We start from the raw sequence: 14,201 nt of genomic DNA on the forward strand, positions 1-14,201 counted from the left end.
ATGTTTGTGTTAAAGCTCCATACAGTATAAAGGTAGATCAGAGCATCGTCTCTTCTGATTGGCTCATTGACCTGATGAAAACAGATTTTTGCCTCTTAATATCACAAATGTATGGTCTTACAGATCAGCACATTAAAGGGACAACGAGGAGTTTCTATTTGGTTATAAAAAAGTCTAAAGTTAATGTGGATGAATCTACGTTACCCACACTTGTTAATGGGCCCATTTTCGATAAATATATCGTTTTGTCTCTATCGTTATTTTGTTATTATTAGTGGTGGTGGAAATGCTGAGCCGACCAGCGTTTCTTTACTTTCGGTTTCGTGGCGAGTCATGAGAATAACACCGCCGAATCACCATTTATGGTCGGAACTACGACGGTATCTGATCGTCTTCGAACCTCTGACTTTAATTATTGATGAATGAAAACATGAGTCTGTCTTGCGCCGGTCAAAGAACTTCACGGTTTGCGCGGAGGCTCATAAATGTAGTGTGAAAACGCTTCGCTTTTCCAAAACTCCTCGTAGTCCCTTTAAGTAAAACACAGACGAGTAAGATATTGAACCTTAAAACAGCTTGTTGAAACTAAGTGTTCTCATCAGCTCTAATCTTTCCTCCTGTCTCACTTTTTTCCCCCAGTCTCTAGAAGTGATGGAGGATGAAATCCACTCCAGGGTTTGAAAGTTCGGGGTCAACTGAGGCTGAGCCAGGTAAGTGAGTCTGCAGTGAGGAAATGTTAACGTGCAAATGTCCAGTTTGATTTGTTTGACTGTGGCTGCTGCAGCGTCATCTTTCTGAAACCTGAGCTGCACTTAATTTTAAATGACACCTTGTTTTGTGGGCGTGACCGACGGTTTCAGCTTCATCACCACACACTCTGCTTGCTGGGCCCTGATAAGCCACTTGTGTAAAGAGACACTTGTGAGTGTGTGTGAGCGTTAATCATGTCGCACAATCGCTTCAACCATGAGGGAGGGAACGCGGTTACGTCCCCGTCCAAGGAGGCGACTTCGACTTTGACTTCCTGTGGCAGAAATTTACGATGTTCCTCGGAGAGCCGTGGTATTTCTGGAGCCTGCCGGCCCATTGGTCTGAAGTGGCTCTGCTACCATAAAGAGGGCGGGCTTTTCTGCTGAGCGAGCACTTCACACTCTATATACCCTGTTTAATCTTTTCTGTTAGGGACTTGGCAGTGTCTCCCCCCCCTTCCTCGCTCGTCTCCGTCAGGTTCAGTAGGTGCGAGTCTCTTTCTTTCTGCAGCTCGGCTTCTTTCTCTCTGGTAGGAAAAACAATGCACTGAGCCACACTCAGGTCTGGTTAGCAGGTGGGGATTTGGTTTATATCCACCCACATACACTCACAGAGGTGATTTTTTTTAGTGTTTGGGACAGAGGCTTGCTGCAGGTGTGACCTCTGACCCCTGAAGTTTAGAGGTATAGGACCAGGGGAGCAGCTGAACCGTGAAATCAATGCTGGACGTTCGTGTTTGTTCATGATTTGGAGGCTAATTTGTCGTTTTGGTCTTTTATTTTGACGGGGTTCTCAGGAAGTGTCATTAAGCTGATATAGTGATTGGTGAATTGAAATTTGGGAGGTTTGATATTCAAAAAGATTAAAAAAAAAATACATTTGGCAAATATCTGGGGATATTTTACCTCTAAATCTCATGTGTAATTTCTGAACACATTCAAAAAAATATTATAATATTAAAAAGCTAACACTTCATATTAGACCCACAACATAATTCAGCTAATTATCACAACAATGGAAGGAAAATCCTCATGAAAACATCCAGATATTTGTTATTCCAAATGTATTTGTTAATGTATTTTTAAACTAATAAGGCAAATTTCCTGTTTTGCATGTTCATACTCATCAATTATCTGTTTGGAAACTATTAATTAACACTTTACATGAAAATGACCTGTAAAATCAAAGACTGTGTCAGAGCTTTGGTTTAAAAGACTAAAATGTGATTCTTTCGGAGTGAGAATTGATTTTTTTTTTTGTCATTATCTTGTTCTGTTTGTGGCTGTACATTGGCTTGGACATTTTGTGGACAGGACACTCGTGTTAATTAGCCATCTTGTTATCCAGGGATGAATTTACAGTTATGTTAATGATCCCACACGAGGAGCTTGTAGTTTTCTAGTTGTCATTCTTCTTTTAAACGTTTTATTTGCCTCTGTTTTTAAAGTGTGAGGATGTTTTTTTTAGATTGTGAGATTCTGTATATTGTGTTATGGTGCTAGTGGGGGGGTTGTGGACACCCCCGCCGTCCGTTTGCATGCCTGCAGGATGTCGGATTTGCTGTTAACGCCTCTCGCTGCGTGCTTTGAGCCACATTTGGTTCCTCAGCTGGAGACGTGTTCGTGCCCAGATCTTTGCTTCGGTCCAGGACATTAAATACCAGGCACAATGTCTTGGGGGTGGCGGGGGGGGGGCAGGTCGGAGGAGGAGGGGGGGTGGGTGCGTGGGTGGGTTGGGGCAACTGTTTGAGCTTGAGCATCCGACCCCACCCGTCCCAAATTAGCTGGTTTCTGATCGCTGGCGTCCTTTTCCATGATAGTAAAAAGTGTCGTGTTTCGGGTCAATGGGGCGCAGGTTGATAACGTTTGGGGGGGGGGGGGCGACAGGACGTGGGGGCAGTTGAGCTGCTAGACAGAGTCAGTGTGTTTTATGTAAAACCTGTGCTGTCTCAGGTTTGACTCACAAGTGTTTTCTGTCTCGAACAGGGTGTGAAGATCCAAAACAGCCAACATGTCTGAGTGAGTACCTTCTTCTTTTTCTTCTTCTTCATCCTAGAAGCATCCAAGATTTAATCTGGTCATAACCTGACTATTTGTTTCATCGCACTGCTTTAAAATAACTTCATTCTTAACTAGATATTTTATTTATTGCTCCGTCTGGTGTCTCTACTTCCAGGATGAGTGATTAATAGAACAGGAAAGAGTTCAGCATCATTGACCTTGTGGGTCTGAATTAAAATCCAATCACAACCATCTTATAGATTTAGTAAGTTTAAGAAGCTAACACTTGTTTTTGAAGATTAGAAATAATCATTTTGTCAGAAACATCAATTTAATTTGATTTAATTACAGTGGCAAGTGTGAGATTTCTTGCTTTTATCCACACTTGTTGGTTTCTAGAGTAACTTCCTGCTTATATCTCTCAAATTAATCTTCACTTGATATTTGAAACCTACTTTTGTTGCCAGATCTGCTTAAAAAAAAAAGTGTTTACTGTGGTAATTAGCTTAAATTTATGACCATGAGCATCAACGCCTTTAATCCTATAAATACTGTCGTTGCAACTCGAAGCCATGAGGAAACTATGAGTCTCTTAAAATAAACTGTTAGAAAACTTGGATCAAAGGTTTAATCATTTTAATGTTGTAAATCCATCCTTGTCAACTTCAACCAACACAACGCCAACATGCATTCAGGTGTAGTGTTTTAAGACGTAAAAAACTATACAATCATAGCGCTCTATATATATATTCATTTATTAGAGGCACCAAGTATCACATGGAAAGACAAAAAGTGGTAAAAGCATCGGAAATGATGGAATAAAAATAGTGGAAACTCAATGATTCATCCTGGAGGAAACGTTGCTGTTGTTGTCTGTTCAAGACAAAGAGTTGAGGGGGTGATGAGATGTTTCTCTCGGGATCATCCCTATGTTCCCCGGGTTTTTTTAGAAAATGGGTCCTATGTTCCCCACTTTTTTCCAAAAGTTTTTGGTCCCATACCTGGAAGTGCAGTTGTGACTTTGCAGATTATTGCCTATTTCTGAATGAGAGTTGAGTTGTGACTTTGAGCGAGAAGTGGAATTGTCCCATTGGTTGGGTTTAGGCAATGAAGAAAGGAGTTGGTTAAGTTAAGTATAGAGGCTAGACAGGCCAGATAGATAGAGAGAGCCCATCGACCAGCAACAGCGGGGAACATAGGATTCTTTTTTAGAAAAGGGGTCCTATGTTCCCCAGTATGTATTGCGACCGGGGAGCATAGGACCCTTTTTGGGAAAAATGGGGAGCATAGGACCCTTTTTCAAAAAGAAGGAACTTTGGTACGCTCCCTTTCTCTCTGGGTCTTTGAGCTGAAGTTTAACTGATGTGAACACATGCGAGCTCAGAGGATGACCGACAGTTTAAAGGTCGACCTTTAGCCTCAGATGACAGCGGCGTTGGAGGCGTCGCTGGCAGGTGTGAGGGGGGGGGGGGGGGGGGGGGGGGGGGGGCACGTTAACGCAGGCAGACGGGAAGCATGTAGCATATAGCATACCTCCATCAATCTGCCTCGACTTGGCCGAAGTTAATGACATAATAAGGTATCAGTGATTTCAGTCTCCTGGAGTCAGATTAGTCTCTTTAAGTGTTGATGGATCTTTTACCGGCAGCTTGTGAGTTTAGTTTAGTTTAGTTTAGCTTAGCTTAGTTTAGCTGAGTTTAGCTTAGCTTAACTTAGCATAAAGAATGAAAACAGAGGGAAACACAGCAAAACACATCATATATTGTTGATTTAATCTGCACAAAATAAAAGTGTGAAAAACATTTGTTTCCCCCTGTTCCCAGTCCTTATGCTAAGCTAAACTAACAAACTGCTGCTTTAGTAGCCTATATAAGACATGAAAAATCTGTAGATTCAGTGTTTTAAATACAAAAAAAAGTATTTTCAAAACTATTCCTTTAAGAAAACAATGATCTTCTCTGATGAATCGTCTTCATCCGTCCTGATATGAAATTTAAATATTTGTTTTTACACAGAAAGAAGATGACATCCAGCCGCAGGCATCATCTGAAGGTGAGTGCTTCTCCTTCATTGGCAGCACCAAAGTGTTGGAGAAATGTTTATTTTACATGGAAATGTTTTTTTTTCTTCTTCTCCTCGCTGCAGAGTTTGATGCTGCAGATCGCGGCCGGCTGGATCGAGCAGGAGAAGAAGGACATCGTAGCAGCCAAGGAGGCCTACATGTCCGATACCTGCCCCAAGCCCGACGCCAGCGGAGACCAGGCCGCCCTCATGGTGAGACAGGGACATTAGCCATTAGCTTCTATTTTGTGCTAAATCTCAGCTAAAAATGACAATTTTTAATCCCAGAAAGTGAAATATATTTGATCTCACTGTGGTGTAGAAGGTGTTTTACATCTGAGGGTCAGGGCTTCATTAAAATCGGGGAAATCAGCTTCTCATGGTGGAATGAGAATTGGTCTGCAATAAAAGTGGGAATAGATTAAGTTAAAATGAACAAGTGGATCTGTCAAGTCTGATGCATAAAATAGGTGTTAATGAAACAGACAAACCAGACAGAAGTATTGAAATCTGTTCGTAAAAGCACTCATAATGACGAAAAGTTCAAAAATGAAAAGTAGCTACAGTACTGGCAGCAAAATGTATTTTAAGTATAACAACTAAAAATATATAATGTTGATATATGTAAACAACAATTTTCAATTGTAAATAAAATCATCTCAAAAGTGCAATAGAAAATACAAACTCCTCCGAAAGGAGGTGGAATTAGTTTACATGAGTCAGATGTGAAATGTAGCAGCTGAGAGAGTGTGTTAAACATGTTTACACCTTTGTTTGTTTGTTTGCATGTCAACAGGAATTCTGCAAGAAGCTCCATGCTGCCATCGACAAGATCGATGAGGAGAGGTACGACGCCGAGTCCAAGGTGACGAAGGCCAATAAAGAGGTGAGACACAGGAGGAGAGGAGGTGTTTGTTACAGCTTTGTAGTTCATCATGACATCAGAGATTGAGACTTAAAGGGATAGTAGCATTTTTTTTAAAGTGGGGTTGTATGATCTACAAATAGCCCCTAAGTACTTTAATTGCAGTAGAAGACTCTCTGCACTCCTCCCGTTAGCAATGCCAGCCCATAATAGCCCTGCCCAGAGATTTACAACATACAGTGTTGTGAACAGACCCAAAGAAACAGCCTATTTTCGCGGCCTAAAAGAGGTTTTACCTGGAAAAAAATACACAGTTCCATTGTTCGCTATAATATAATTTTTTCCAGCCCCTCAAAGTGCAGGAAAAACGCAGTTTTTATTTGGACCAAACCAACTACTGATCGGCGGGCGCTAACCCTGGGCGGAGGGATACGTGAGTTGGTTGGGTCCAAATAAAAACTGCATTTTTCCTGCACTTTGAATAGGCCATTTCTTTGGGTCTGTTCACAACACTGTATGTTGTAAATCTCTGGGCAGGGCTATGGGCTGGCGTTGCTAACGGGAGGAGTGCAGAGAGTCTTCTACTCATACAACCCCACTTTTTAAAAAAATGCTACTATCCCTTTAAATTATCTCAATTCATGCTGGGAAAATAAATTAAAAGTATCCAGACTTTTTTTCCTGCGTGTTTTTCTCTTGTGTATAAATACATTAACACAACAAATTTGTTTTGGACTGATTCTCCTCCTTCCAGATTGAGGACCTGAAGATGAAGGTGGTGGAGCTGGCCGGAGTGAAGAAACCCGCCCTGAAGAAGGTGCGCATGTCGGCCGACGCCATGCTGCAGGCCCTGCTGGGAGGCAAGCACAAGGTGACAATGGATCTGAGGTCCAACCTGAAGCAGGTCAAGAAGGAGGTCAAGGAGGAGGTGAGCTGACCACATCACATCACTGGTTCCTCCAGGCTGCAGGAGAAACTCACATCTGGTTTAAGATTGTTGTTTTCCTGATCAAACAAACATCTGTGAAGTGTCCTGATGTTAAACTCTAATCAACACATTTGTTTTCAGATCTGTGGAAGATTATAATCTGTGAAGAATAGAAAATATAAAGTACATTGGTGTTTTATAATAATGATAATGATGATATTCATCGCTCAGGATAACAAGTGCTTCACACAAGGAAGCAAAGTCTAAAATCACATATAATCTCAACAAATGGAGATCTAAGCTAATATTAAAAAGGAAATAAAGAAGCAATGGGCTTTATGCACAGCTCCACTACTTCCTGAAATAAGACAGCTCATTTATTTCCTGTCTTACATTATTGGACAAACTGATTAATCCAGGTGTGTCTGACCTCACAACAATGGTCAGGCACACCTGGATTAATCAGTTTGTCCAATAATGTAAGACAGGAAATAAATGAGCTGGCTTATTTCAGGAAGTAGTGGAGCTGTGCATAAAGCCCATTCATAAAATTTCCCCAAAAAGTAAAAGAACCAGAATACAATTGGACAAACGGATTAATCCAGGTGTTTCTGACCATTGTGACCATTCAGACACACCTGGATTAATCAGTTTGTCCAATAATGTAAGACAGGAAATAAAGGAGCTGGCTTAAGTTCAGGAAGTAGTGGAGCTGTGCAAAGAGCCCATTTGTCCTCAGACACAAAGACAAAACATAGAAAGACTTAGTGTGGACCCAAATCTGCAATATCCTGTAAAATAATGATGAGAGTAACATTAATAGAGAAAAAAAAACTGTAGGTCAACAATAGTGAAATAAAAGACTGTGGTTTAAATGTACCTGGCTTTATACTGAAGTGAAATGAATGGAAACAGAAAAACATTCACTAGTCAATAGAAAAGAGTCGATACAAAGATTTATAGCCACATATTGTTGCAGCACTGTTTGTGTGTCTTTGTGTTAATGTGTGTGTGTGCCCTTGTGTCTTCAGGCTACAGAGGCCGGTGACTGGCGTAAGAACATTGAGGACAAAGCTGACAGGAAGAAGATGTTCGAGACTTCCTAAACCTCCTGGACCGACGAGGAAGACCGTGGGGAGACGTCTCCGTCCGAGGTCTGAGTGACTGAATGTGTCTCTGAGTCCCAGCGGGACCAACAGGGACGAGGGTTTAGACACTTTTCTTTTCCTTTCTTTTGTTATTTTTTTTCTTCTTTTTTTTTTTTTGATCCCGTCGGCCTGAGACTGAACTGAAACAAACAGTAGAAACCATCTGACAGAGAAACACAAGCTCGACATGTGCAGAGTTTCATGGAGTCATTAGAAATAAATGTTTTGAAATAAGGATTAATTTGTTTGCCACTTTTATCTGTGTTTTTAATCATTCTTCATTTTTTGCTCTTCCCAGATCACACGACATCAAACTGACACAAAAAACAACAACAACAACATGACACACACTGAGATGATCAGTCTTTACAAACCAGTTACTGTATTTAAGACAAACTCTGATCTGTTTCATTTGAATTAACTAGAAAATAAAACAGAGTTGAAAGCTTCACAAAAACCTGATAAGAAAAGCTTGAGTTTAGTCAAACTGACTTTAAATATTCATACCTGCAAGATTTTTAAAGTGAAATTATGAAAATAATGTTCACAGAGAAAGACAATTCAATATGAAAGATCCAAATATCAGTGTCACTGAGCCTCAAACTTCCTGTTTTCTTAAAAGAAATGAAAAAATATAATTATATTTTAAGTGTTTTTTCAGTTGGCACCAATATCCTGAAGGAAGATGTTAATTTGACGGAAAATATTCAGTGATAAAACAACAAAATGGACAGAAAAACTGTAAAATATCAATAAATAATATTTCAAAGGGGGAGATAAATGATCAATCATAATATGACATGTACAATTAGATGCTGAAATGTGACAAAGGTAGCAGAAAATGTATGTTTATTTTAGTAGTTAGCTTAGTTTAGCTTAGCTTAGCTTAGCTTAGCATAAAGACTGGAAGCAGGGGGCCACAACATGATGTCACCATTTCTCTATGTCCCTAAAAACTGAACTGTCTTTAACTTCAGAAAGTTCATGGTGAAACAGCTGCTTTGTGTTTTTATCTCTTAATAACTGGTAAAGAAAAAAAGAAAAAGTAGTTTGAACTAGTGAAACTGAGACGACATAGGTCGAACTCACAACTTTATTTTTGTCTAGTATTGTATAAAATGGATCAAACTGAGACATTGCTGAGCGTAAATTCACTGTATTTGGTTTTAATTGATGATATTTATTTTCTAAGAACCTGAATCAAAGCTGCTTTACTTGAACAAACAGAGAGTGAGTGAGTGTGTGTGTGTGTGTGTGTGTGTGTATGTGTGTGTGTGTGTGTGTGTGTGTGTGTGTGTGTGTGTGTGTGTGTGTGTCTTTCAGCCTCTGAGCTTCATTTATATCCTGTTAAACTCCCTCCATATACAGTGAATCTGCATTTTTAAGCCTTCAGATGATCAGCGTGAGGTGGTCTCACCGGGGAGGGCGGTTAGCAGAGCGGGGCTGGGCCGGGTGTATTTCAGGAGCTCGCCGGCCCATTGGTCTGTCCGGGAATCCACTTCCATAAAGAGGATCTGGGCATTTTGCTGAGGCATCACTGCCCACCATATATACCCTATTTCATTTTTCACTGTCTGTGGCTTTGGCAGTGTCTCATTTTCTTCCACCCAGTGTGTCTTGTCCTCTTCTTCATCCTCCTCTCAATAGGTGAGACCTTTTCCTTATTTTATTTATTTATTTATTTTTTTTTCCATCTCCTCTCTGAGAGCAGCATCTTCTTTTTATTTACTGACCTCCTCAATCAATCCTACCACCCAGAATCTACATTTAAAAACAGCAACAGCAATAGATCACAGTCGTTTCGGTTCCTTCACATTTGACCCGTCCTGACATCTTGAACTCACTTCGTCCACGTTTTGTCACATTTGACCTTTTCCATGTCAGACTGAATTTACGACGTTGAAGTTCAGCTCCTGCTCTGTTGTGTTTTATGGTCCTGAGATGTTCGGAGGTTAGGATCTGTTTGTAAAACCTGGCAAGTGGAGGAAAAGTCTTAAACCTGTCTCAGCTCTCAGCTGCTGAATTATTGATCTGAAATGTCGTCATGTTTTTTTTTTCTCTGAGCAGCTGTTTTAAAAAGAGTGAGACACAGTGGTTAGTGGGTTTGATTTAACATCTTTTTGTTGTATTTGAATCTGAAATCCATTAGAATTTGTGCATTTTTGAGGATATTTTTTATCTTATTGGCAATATTTATGGGAATATTTTACTTTCCAACACATAATGGACAAACTCTATGACTCTGCACTGCTTAATTAACCTTTTAAATAGCATGAATTTCAGTTTTATGGTGTTATTTATGGATTAATAAGTCTTTAAGTTAATTTAGCTGCATCTATTTGCACATTTGAAATATTTTCTTGGCTGTTGTTCATTATAATACAGTGTCACTTTGTTTAAAATGTGAATTCAGGTCGAGAATGAAAAATTGAAAAACTGAAATTGAAAAATGTTCTTCTAAAATCCAGAATAACTCAAGTTTAAACATTTTACTCTTGACTTTATTAAAAAAAGAAGAACTTTGACTCGGACTTTGACTCGGTTTTGCCATTTAAAGTTATTTCCAGACGTGCAGGATGGACTTGACTTGATGATGATATTTCACCGAGGAATTTTTTCTTCCAAATTAACCCTTCACGCTCGAAACTGTGGAGGTGCGACAGCGACACTCGATCCCCGAGCCTCCCAGTTTAGTTCAGTCGAAGTCGCTGCTCTTCAGCTGTGGCCTCAGATCACGTTACGGCACAAATAAATTTCTCCCCCGTCCATCCATCCATCAGAGCGGCAGAACATGCTGATCTCAGAGAATCCACACCGATACCGAGTGGCTGCAGCATTCAGCAGAGGTCACAAATCACTCAGTCTGCTCTCGTCTGTTTCTTCTGCTTCTTCTTTTCGCAGGTGGTGAACCGAAAAAGCCGCGAAGATGTCTGAGTAAGTCTGAGCAGCGGCAGCACGATCCCATCCACTGCACATGGAGAATTTCTCTGTCTACAAGCACAAAGTCATTATTTACCCTAAGATATTCTCCTGCACACAACAAGTTAGCGTTTTCTTATAATCCTAAAACTAGAGCATAGAAATCTGCTTTATTCCATCACACTGACTCAAAACTTATTTTTTCTTGGAAATGTTGAATTTCACAATGAATGATTTGTATATAAAACTTCCTCCCAAACAGGAAAAAGATGACCTCCAGCCGCAGGCATCACCTCAAGGTAAACAGCCTTGTCTTCAAATCCCACAAAGATTTGCTCAGCTCCATATAAAAGCTTTGTGTTGAAGTAAACAACACTGACCTGGTGTTTGTTGTTGCTGCTGCTGCAGAGTGTGATCCTGCAGATCGCTCTGAACTGGCTGGAGCAGGAGAAGAAGGATCTGGTCGTAGCCAAGCAGAACTACATGGCCGAGCACTGTCCCTCCCCAGACGTCCCTGGAGACCAGGCTGCTCTCATGGTGAGAGGAGAAAAGGAGCATCAGTGTTTGTTTCCACTGGAGAATGAACAGAGAGAGAGAGCGGCAGCCATTTTTGGAGGAACTTTGATTTTCTTTTTGATTTGTAGGTTTATGAAGTGAAACACAGGCTGAGACTGATTCAATGAGACTTACAAAACAACTTGACCCAGTTCCACAACCCTGATCTGACCCATATATCATAAATAATATATAATTGTAAGATATGACCTTCTCATCTGGATAGTAGCCTATGTCCAGATGTGGAAGGCTCAGGTCGAGGATGCAGACAGACATCGGGCCAGAAGTTTCATATTGCTACCTTCACAGGATAAAAATCCAGGCTAATTATATTTTCAGTGGTGACATTCAATATTCAATATAATCATCAATATATCAATTCAAAAAGGTCGCTCATACATTATTAAACTAATATTTAAAACTACTATTGGAGCACTATTGGAAACTGATTCAGTTCATTCAACTGATTGAATGCCCTTAGATAAAGATAAAAAAAATTTAACTGTGAGAATTGGTAACGGAAAAAACAAAAAACAAAACATGAAAACATATAATTTAATTTTTTTTAAATAAAACCCAAAAGAGTAAAAACTAGACTAAAACAGAGCATAAAATATGAGTTTAAAGTAACCATCTTTGATGAATTAGCATTGAAGCTAGTTAGCTAGCTAGTTAGCTAGCCAGTTAGCCTGCCGCTGCTTGCATATCTTAGCTAACCACAGACAGGATATGTGGAGCGCTGAAGTAGCATTTAAATTAGCTCACGAGGTTAGCATTGTTAGCACAGAGGTTTGGCAACATTAACATCATACATTTCTTCACATATCAGTAGAAAATGTTGTGTATTTATTATACTTATACATCACAGCACCAGAAATATAACATGACATCTGTGTTTGTTTGTCAACAGGAACTCTGCAAGAAGATCCACGGTATCATCGACAAGATCGATGAGGAGAGGTACGACGTGCACTCCAAAGTGCAGAAGGCCGACAAAGAGGTAATTGATGTCATCTAAAAAAAAACTTCTCATCACCGACTGAGGGACGGAGAGCTGAGACTAAAACCCTGTCCCCGTCACAGATTGAAGACCTGAAGATCAAGGTGGTGGACCTGATTGGCGTGAAGAAGCCCGCCCTGAAGAAGGTCCGTATGTCGGCCGACACCATGCTGCAGGCCCTGCTCGGCTCCAAACACAAGGTGACCATGGACCTGAGGTCCAACCTGAAGCAGGTCAAGAAGGAGGTCAAGGAGGAGGTGAGTGTCCGGCTTTGTTTCTTTCTTTTTTTTAACCTACGTATTTTTAGCTGGAGGCTTCTTCCTTATAAGAAAAGTAGGTTGAAGGTCAAGTCACAATCTCTGGATCTCTGGTTTGACTCTGGGTTTGAATTTCATCTGTAGATACAGTTGATGTTGTTGGACTTTGATCAGTCCAGTAGTAGTTTGAAGATGTCATTGTTTTCTTTCCTAATAATAATAATAATTCCAAAATGATCCACAGTGATAATAATTACTGTGATAAAAAGAAACTTCTCATCAGATGGACATCTGTGGTCTAATGTCATCTTGCTTTAAATAACATTGATTCTGCTGAATGCTATTAATATGTTAAATTTTATATAGTCCAATCAATCACACATTAACAATTACAAACGAAACCAATAATGTCTAATTTCCTACAAAATAGTTTAACTTAAGTAACTATCTATACTTTCTTCCATTCCAATATCTGATAATAAACAATGATAATATTATTTTTTAATGCATTATTAATATAATGTACAATAATATTAATATATTATTAATATTCTAAAACAATTAATATTATATAGTTTGATGCATGATAAATGTAATGTTTACCATGCATCAAACTATGTAATACTAATATACACAGGTCTAAATGCTAATAATAGTGATTATTTTATCTTATGTAAATACTATTTGAATTCCAAAAGTGCTGGAACCAGCTCACAAGATGTGTATTTTCTTTTTTTCTGGTAAAAAAATGAAATGAGGCTTTAACAACAACTGACTGATGTTGTCTCCTCTGCAGCCGACAGAAGCCGTCGGCGACTGGCGTAAGAACATTGAGGATAAGGCTGACAGGAAGAAGATGTTCGAGACCTCCTAAATGTTGCCGCTGCTGTTTGTTTCTTTTCTGTTTCTATGAACTCCACGTGTCTTATATATATTCTGTATGTTGGTGGAACCAGGCGGTCGGTTTATGGTTGAACAGCAGGTTAGCAACAGTGTCTGTCTGAGAGGAGTCGCGCTGCAGGAGAGTCGAGGTATCTGAAGGTTGTTTGGGTTTTTTTTCTTCTCCTTCGTCTTCTTCTTCTTCTTCTTCTCTCTTTTGCACTTTGTTCTGTACGGAGGGAAGAGGAGGAGTGTGGAGAGGTTCTGCAGGTTCACACACCAACACACAACAGCTTCAAGTCTTAAACTCCACACATCCAGGAAAACATCCACACAAACTGAACCATGTCAAATAAAACCAATAAAGTCAACTGTGGAAGAAAAAGTGTTTGTTTGTTGTTATTTTTTTGTCTATTTTCCTCTATAAGAGCTTATACAGAAATATTATTATAAAGTTAGATGTTTATATTAAAGCTCCATACAGTATAAAGGTAGATGTTTATGTTAAAGCTCCATACAGTATAAAGGTAGATGTTTGTGTTAAAGCTCCATACAGTATAAAGGTAGATGTTTGTGTTAAAGCTCCATACAGTATAAAAGTAGATATCCATGTGTAGTGTGATTATAAAGCAGGTCTAGGTTCTGTATTAATACTGTGAAAGTATCAAAGCCTCAGTCCACATGCACACAGCCTGTATTCAGAAACTGAGCCTTAAAACCAGCCGTCAGGACTTCCTGTCACTTCGTGATGTCACAACAGAGCAGCCCCGCCCACCACCTGGACCCACCATCCAACACAATGCAGGATTTAGTTTCTCTAGGGTTCTATTCATAAATCT

The 14,201-nt window shown here is 39.7% G+C and overlaps 2 protein-coding genes across 4 annotated transcripts; both read left to right on the forward strand.

Annotated features, from left to right (window-relative positions):
- Nucleotides 1–534: 534 nt before the first annotated feature.
- LOC310987614 (troponin I, fast skeletal muscle-like) lies at nucleotides 535–7,987 on the forward strand. Of its 3 annotated transcripts, none has more exons than XM_083973949.1 (7): nucleotides 535–710; nucleotides 2,736–2,768; nucleotides 4,766–4,802; nucleotides 4,896–5,024; nucleotides 5,608–5,697; nucleotides 6,431–6,604; nucleotides 7,636–7,987. In XM_083973949.1, the coding sequence occupies exons 2-7, from the start codon at nucleotides 2,761–2,763 to the stop codon at nucleotides 7,708–7,710; spliced, it is 513 nt and encodes a 170-aa protein (XP_083830075.1). In that variant the 5' UTR covers nucleotides 535–710; nucleotides 2,736–2,760; the 3' UTR covers nucleotides 7,711–7,987. The 3 variants fall into 3 exon arrangements, with proteins under 3 accessions (XP_083830075.1, XP_083830074.1, XP_083830073.1); XM_083973948.1 differs by lacking the exon at nucleotides 535–710 and adding an exon at nucleotides 729–1,279; XM_083973947.1 differs by lacking the exon at nucleotides 535–710 and adding an exon at nucleotides 732–1,236.
- Nucleotides 7,988–9,127: 1,140 nt separating this feature from the next.
- LOC310987613 (troponin I, fast skeletal muscle-like) lies at nucleotides 9,128–13,734 on the forward strand. The gene is made up of 7 exons (XM_083973946.1): nucleotides 9,128–9,399; nucleotides 10,654–10,686; nucleotides 10,934–10,970; nucleotides 11,080–11,208; nucleotides 12,137–12,226; nucleotides 12,310–12,483; nucleotides 13,280–13,734. The coding sequence occupies exons 2-7, from the start codon at nucleotides 10,679–10,681 to the stop codon at nucleotides 13,355–13,357; spliced, it is 516 nt and encodes a 171-aa protein (XP_083830072.1). The 5' UTR covers nucleotides 9,128–9,399; nucleotides 10,654–10,678; the 3' UTR covers nucleotides 13,358–13,734.
- The last annotated feature ends 467 nt before the right edge of the window (nucleotides 13,735–14,201 follow it).

Source organism: Trachurus trachurus (assembly GCF_905171665.1).
Source record: "Trachurus trachurus genome assembly, chromosome: 6".
Taxonomy (NCBI): Eukaryota; Metazoa; Chordata; class Actinopteri; order Carangiformes; family Carangidae; genus Trachurus; species Trachurus trachurus.

What these genes read in the sequence shown, in the direction of transcription:
- LOC310987614 (XM_083973949.1), top strand. An exon ending in GCCGCAGGCATCATCTGAAG is followed by an intron (nt 4,803 to 4,895) that starts GTGAGTGCTTCT and finishes TCCTCGCTGCAG; the next exon opens with AGTTTGATGCTGCAGATCGC. An exon ending in TGACGAAGGCCAATAAAGAG is followed by an intron (nt 5,698 to 6,430) that starts GTGAGACACAGG and finishes TCCTCCTTCCAG; the next exon opens with ATTGAGGACCTGAAGATGAA.
- LOC310987613 (XM_083973946.1), top strand. An exon ending in GCCGCAGGCATCACCTCAAG is followed by an intron (nt 10,971 to 11,079) that starts GTAAACAGCCTT and finishes CTGCTGCTGCAG; the next exon opens with AGTGTGATCCTGCAGATCGC. An exon ending in TGCAGAAGGCCGACAAAGAG is followed by an intron (nt 12,227 to 12,309) that starts GTAATTGATGTC and finishes TCCCCGTCACAG; the next exon opens with ATTGAAGACCTGAAGATCAA.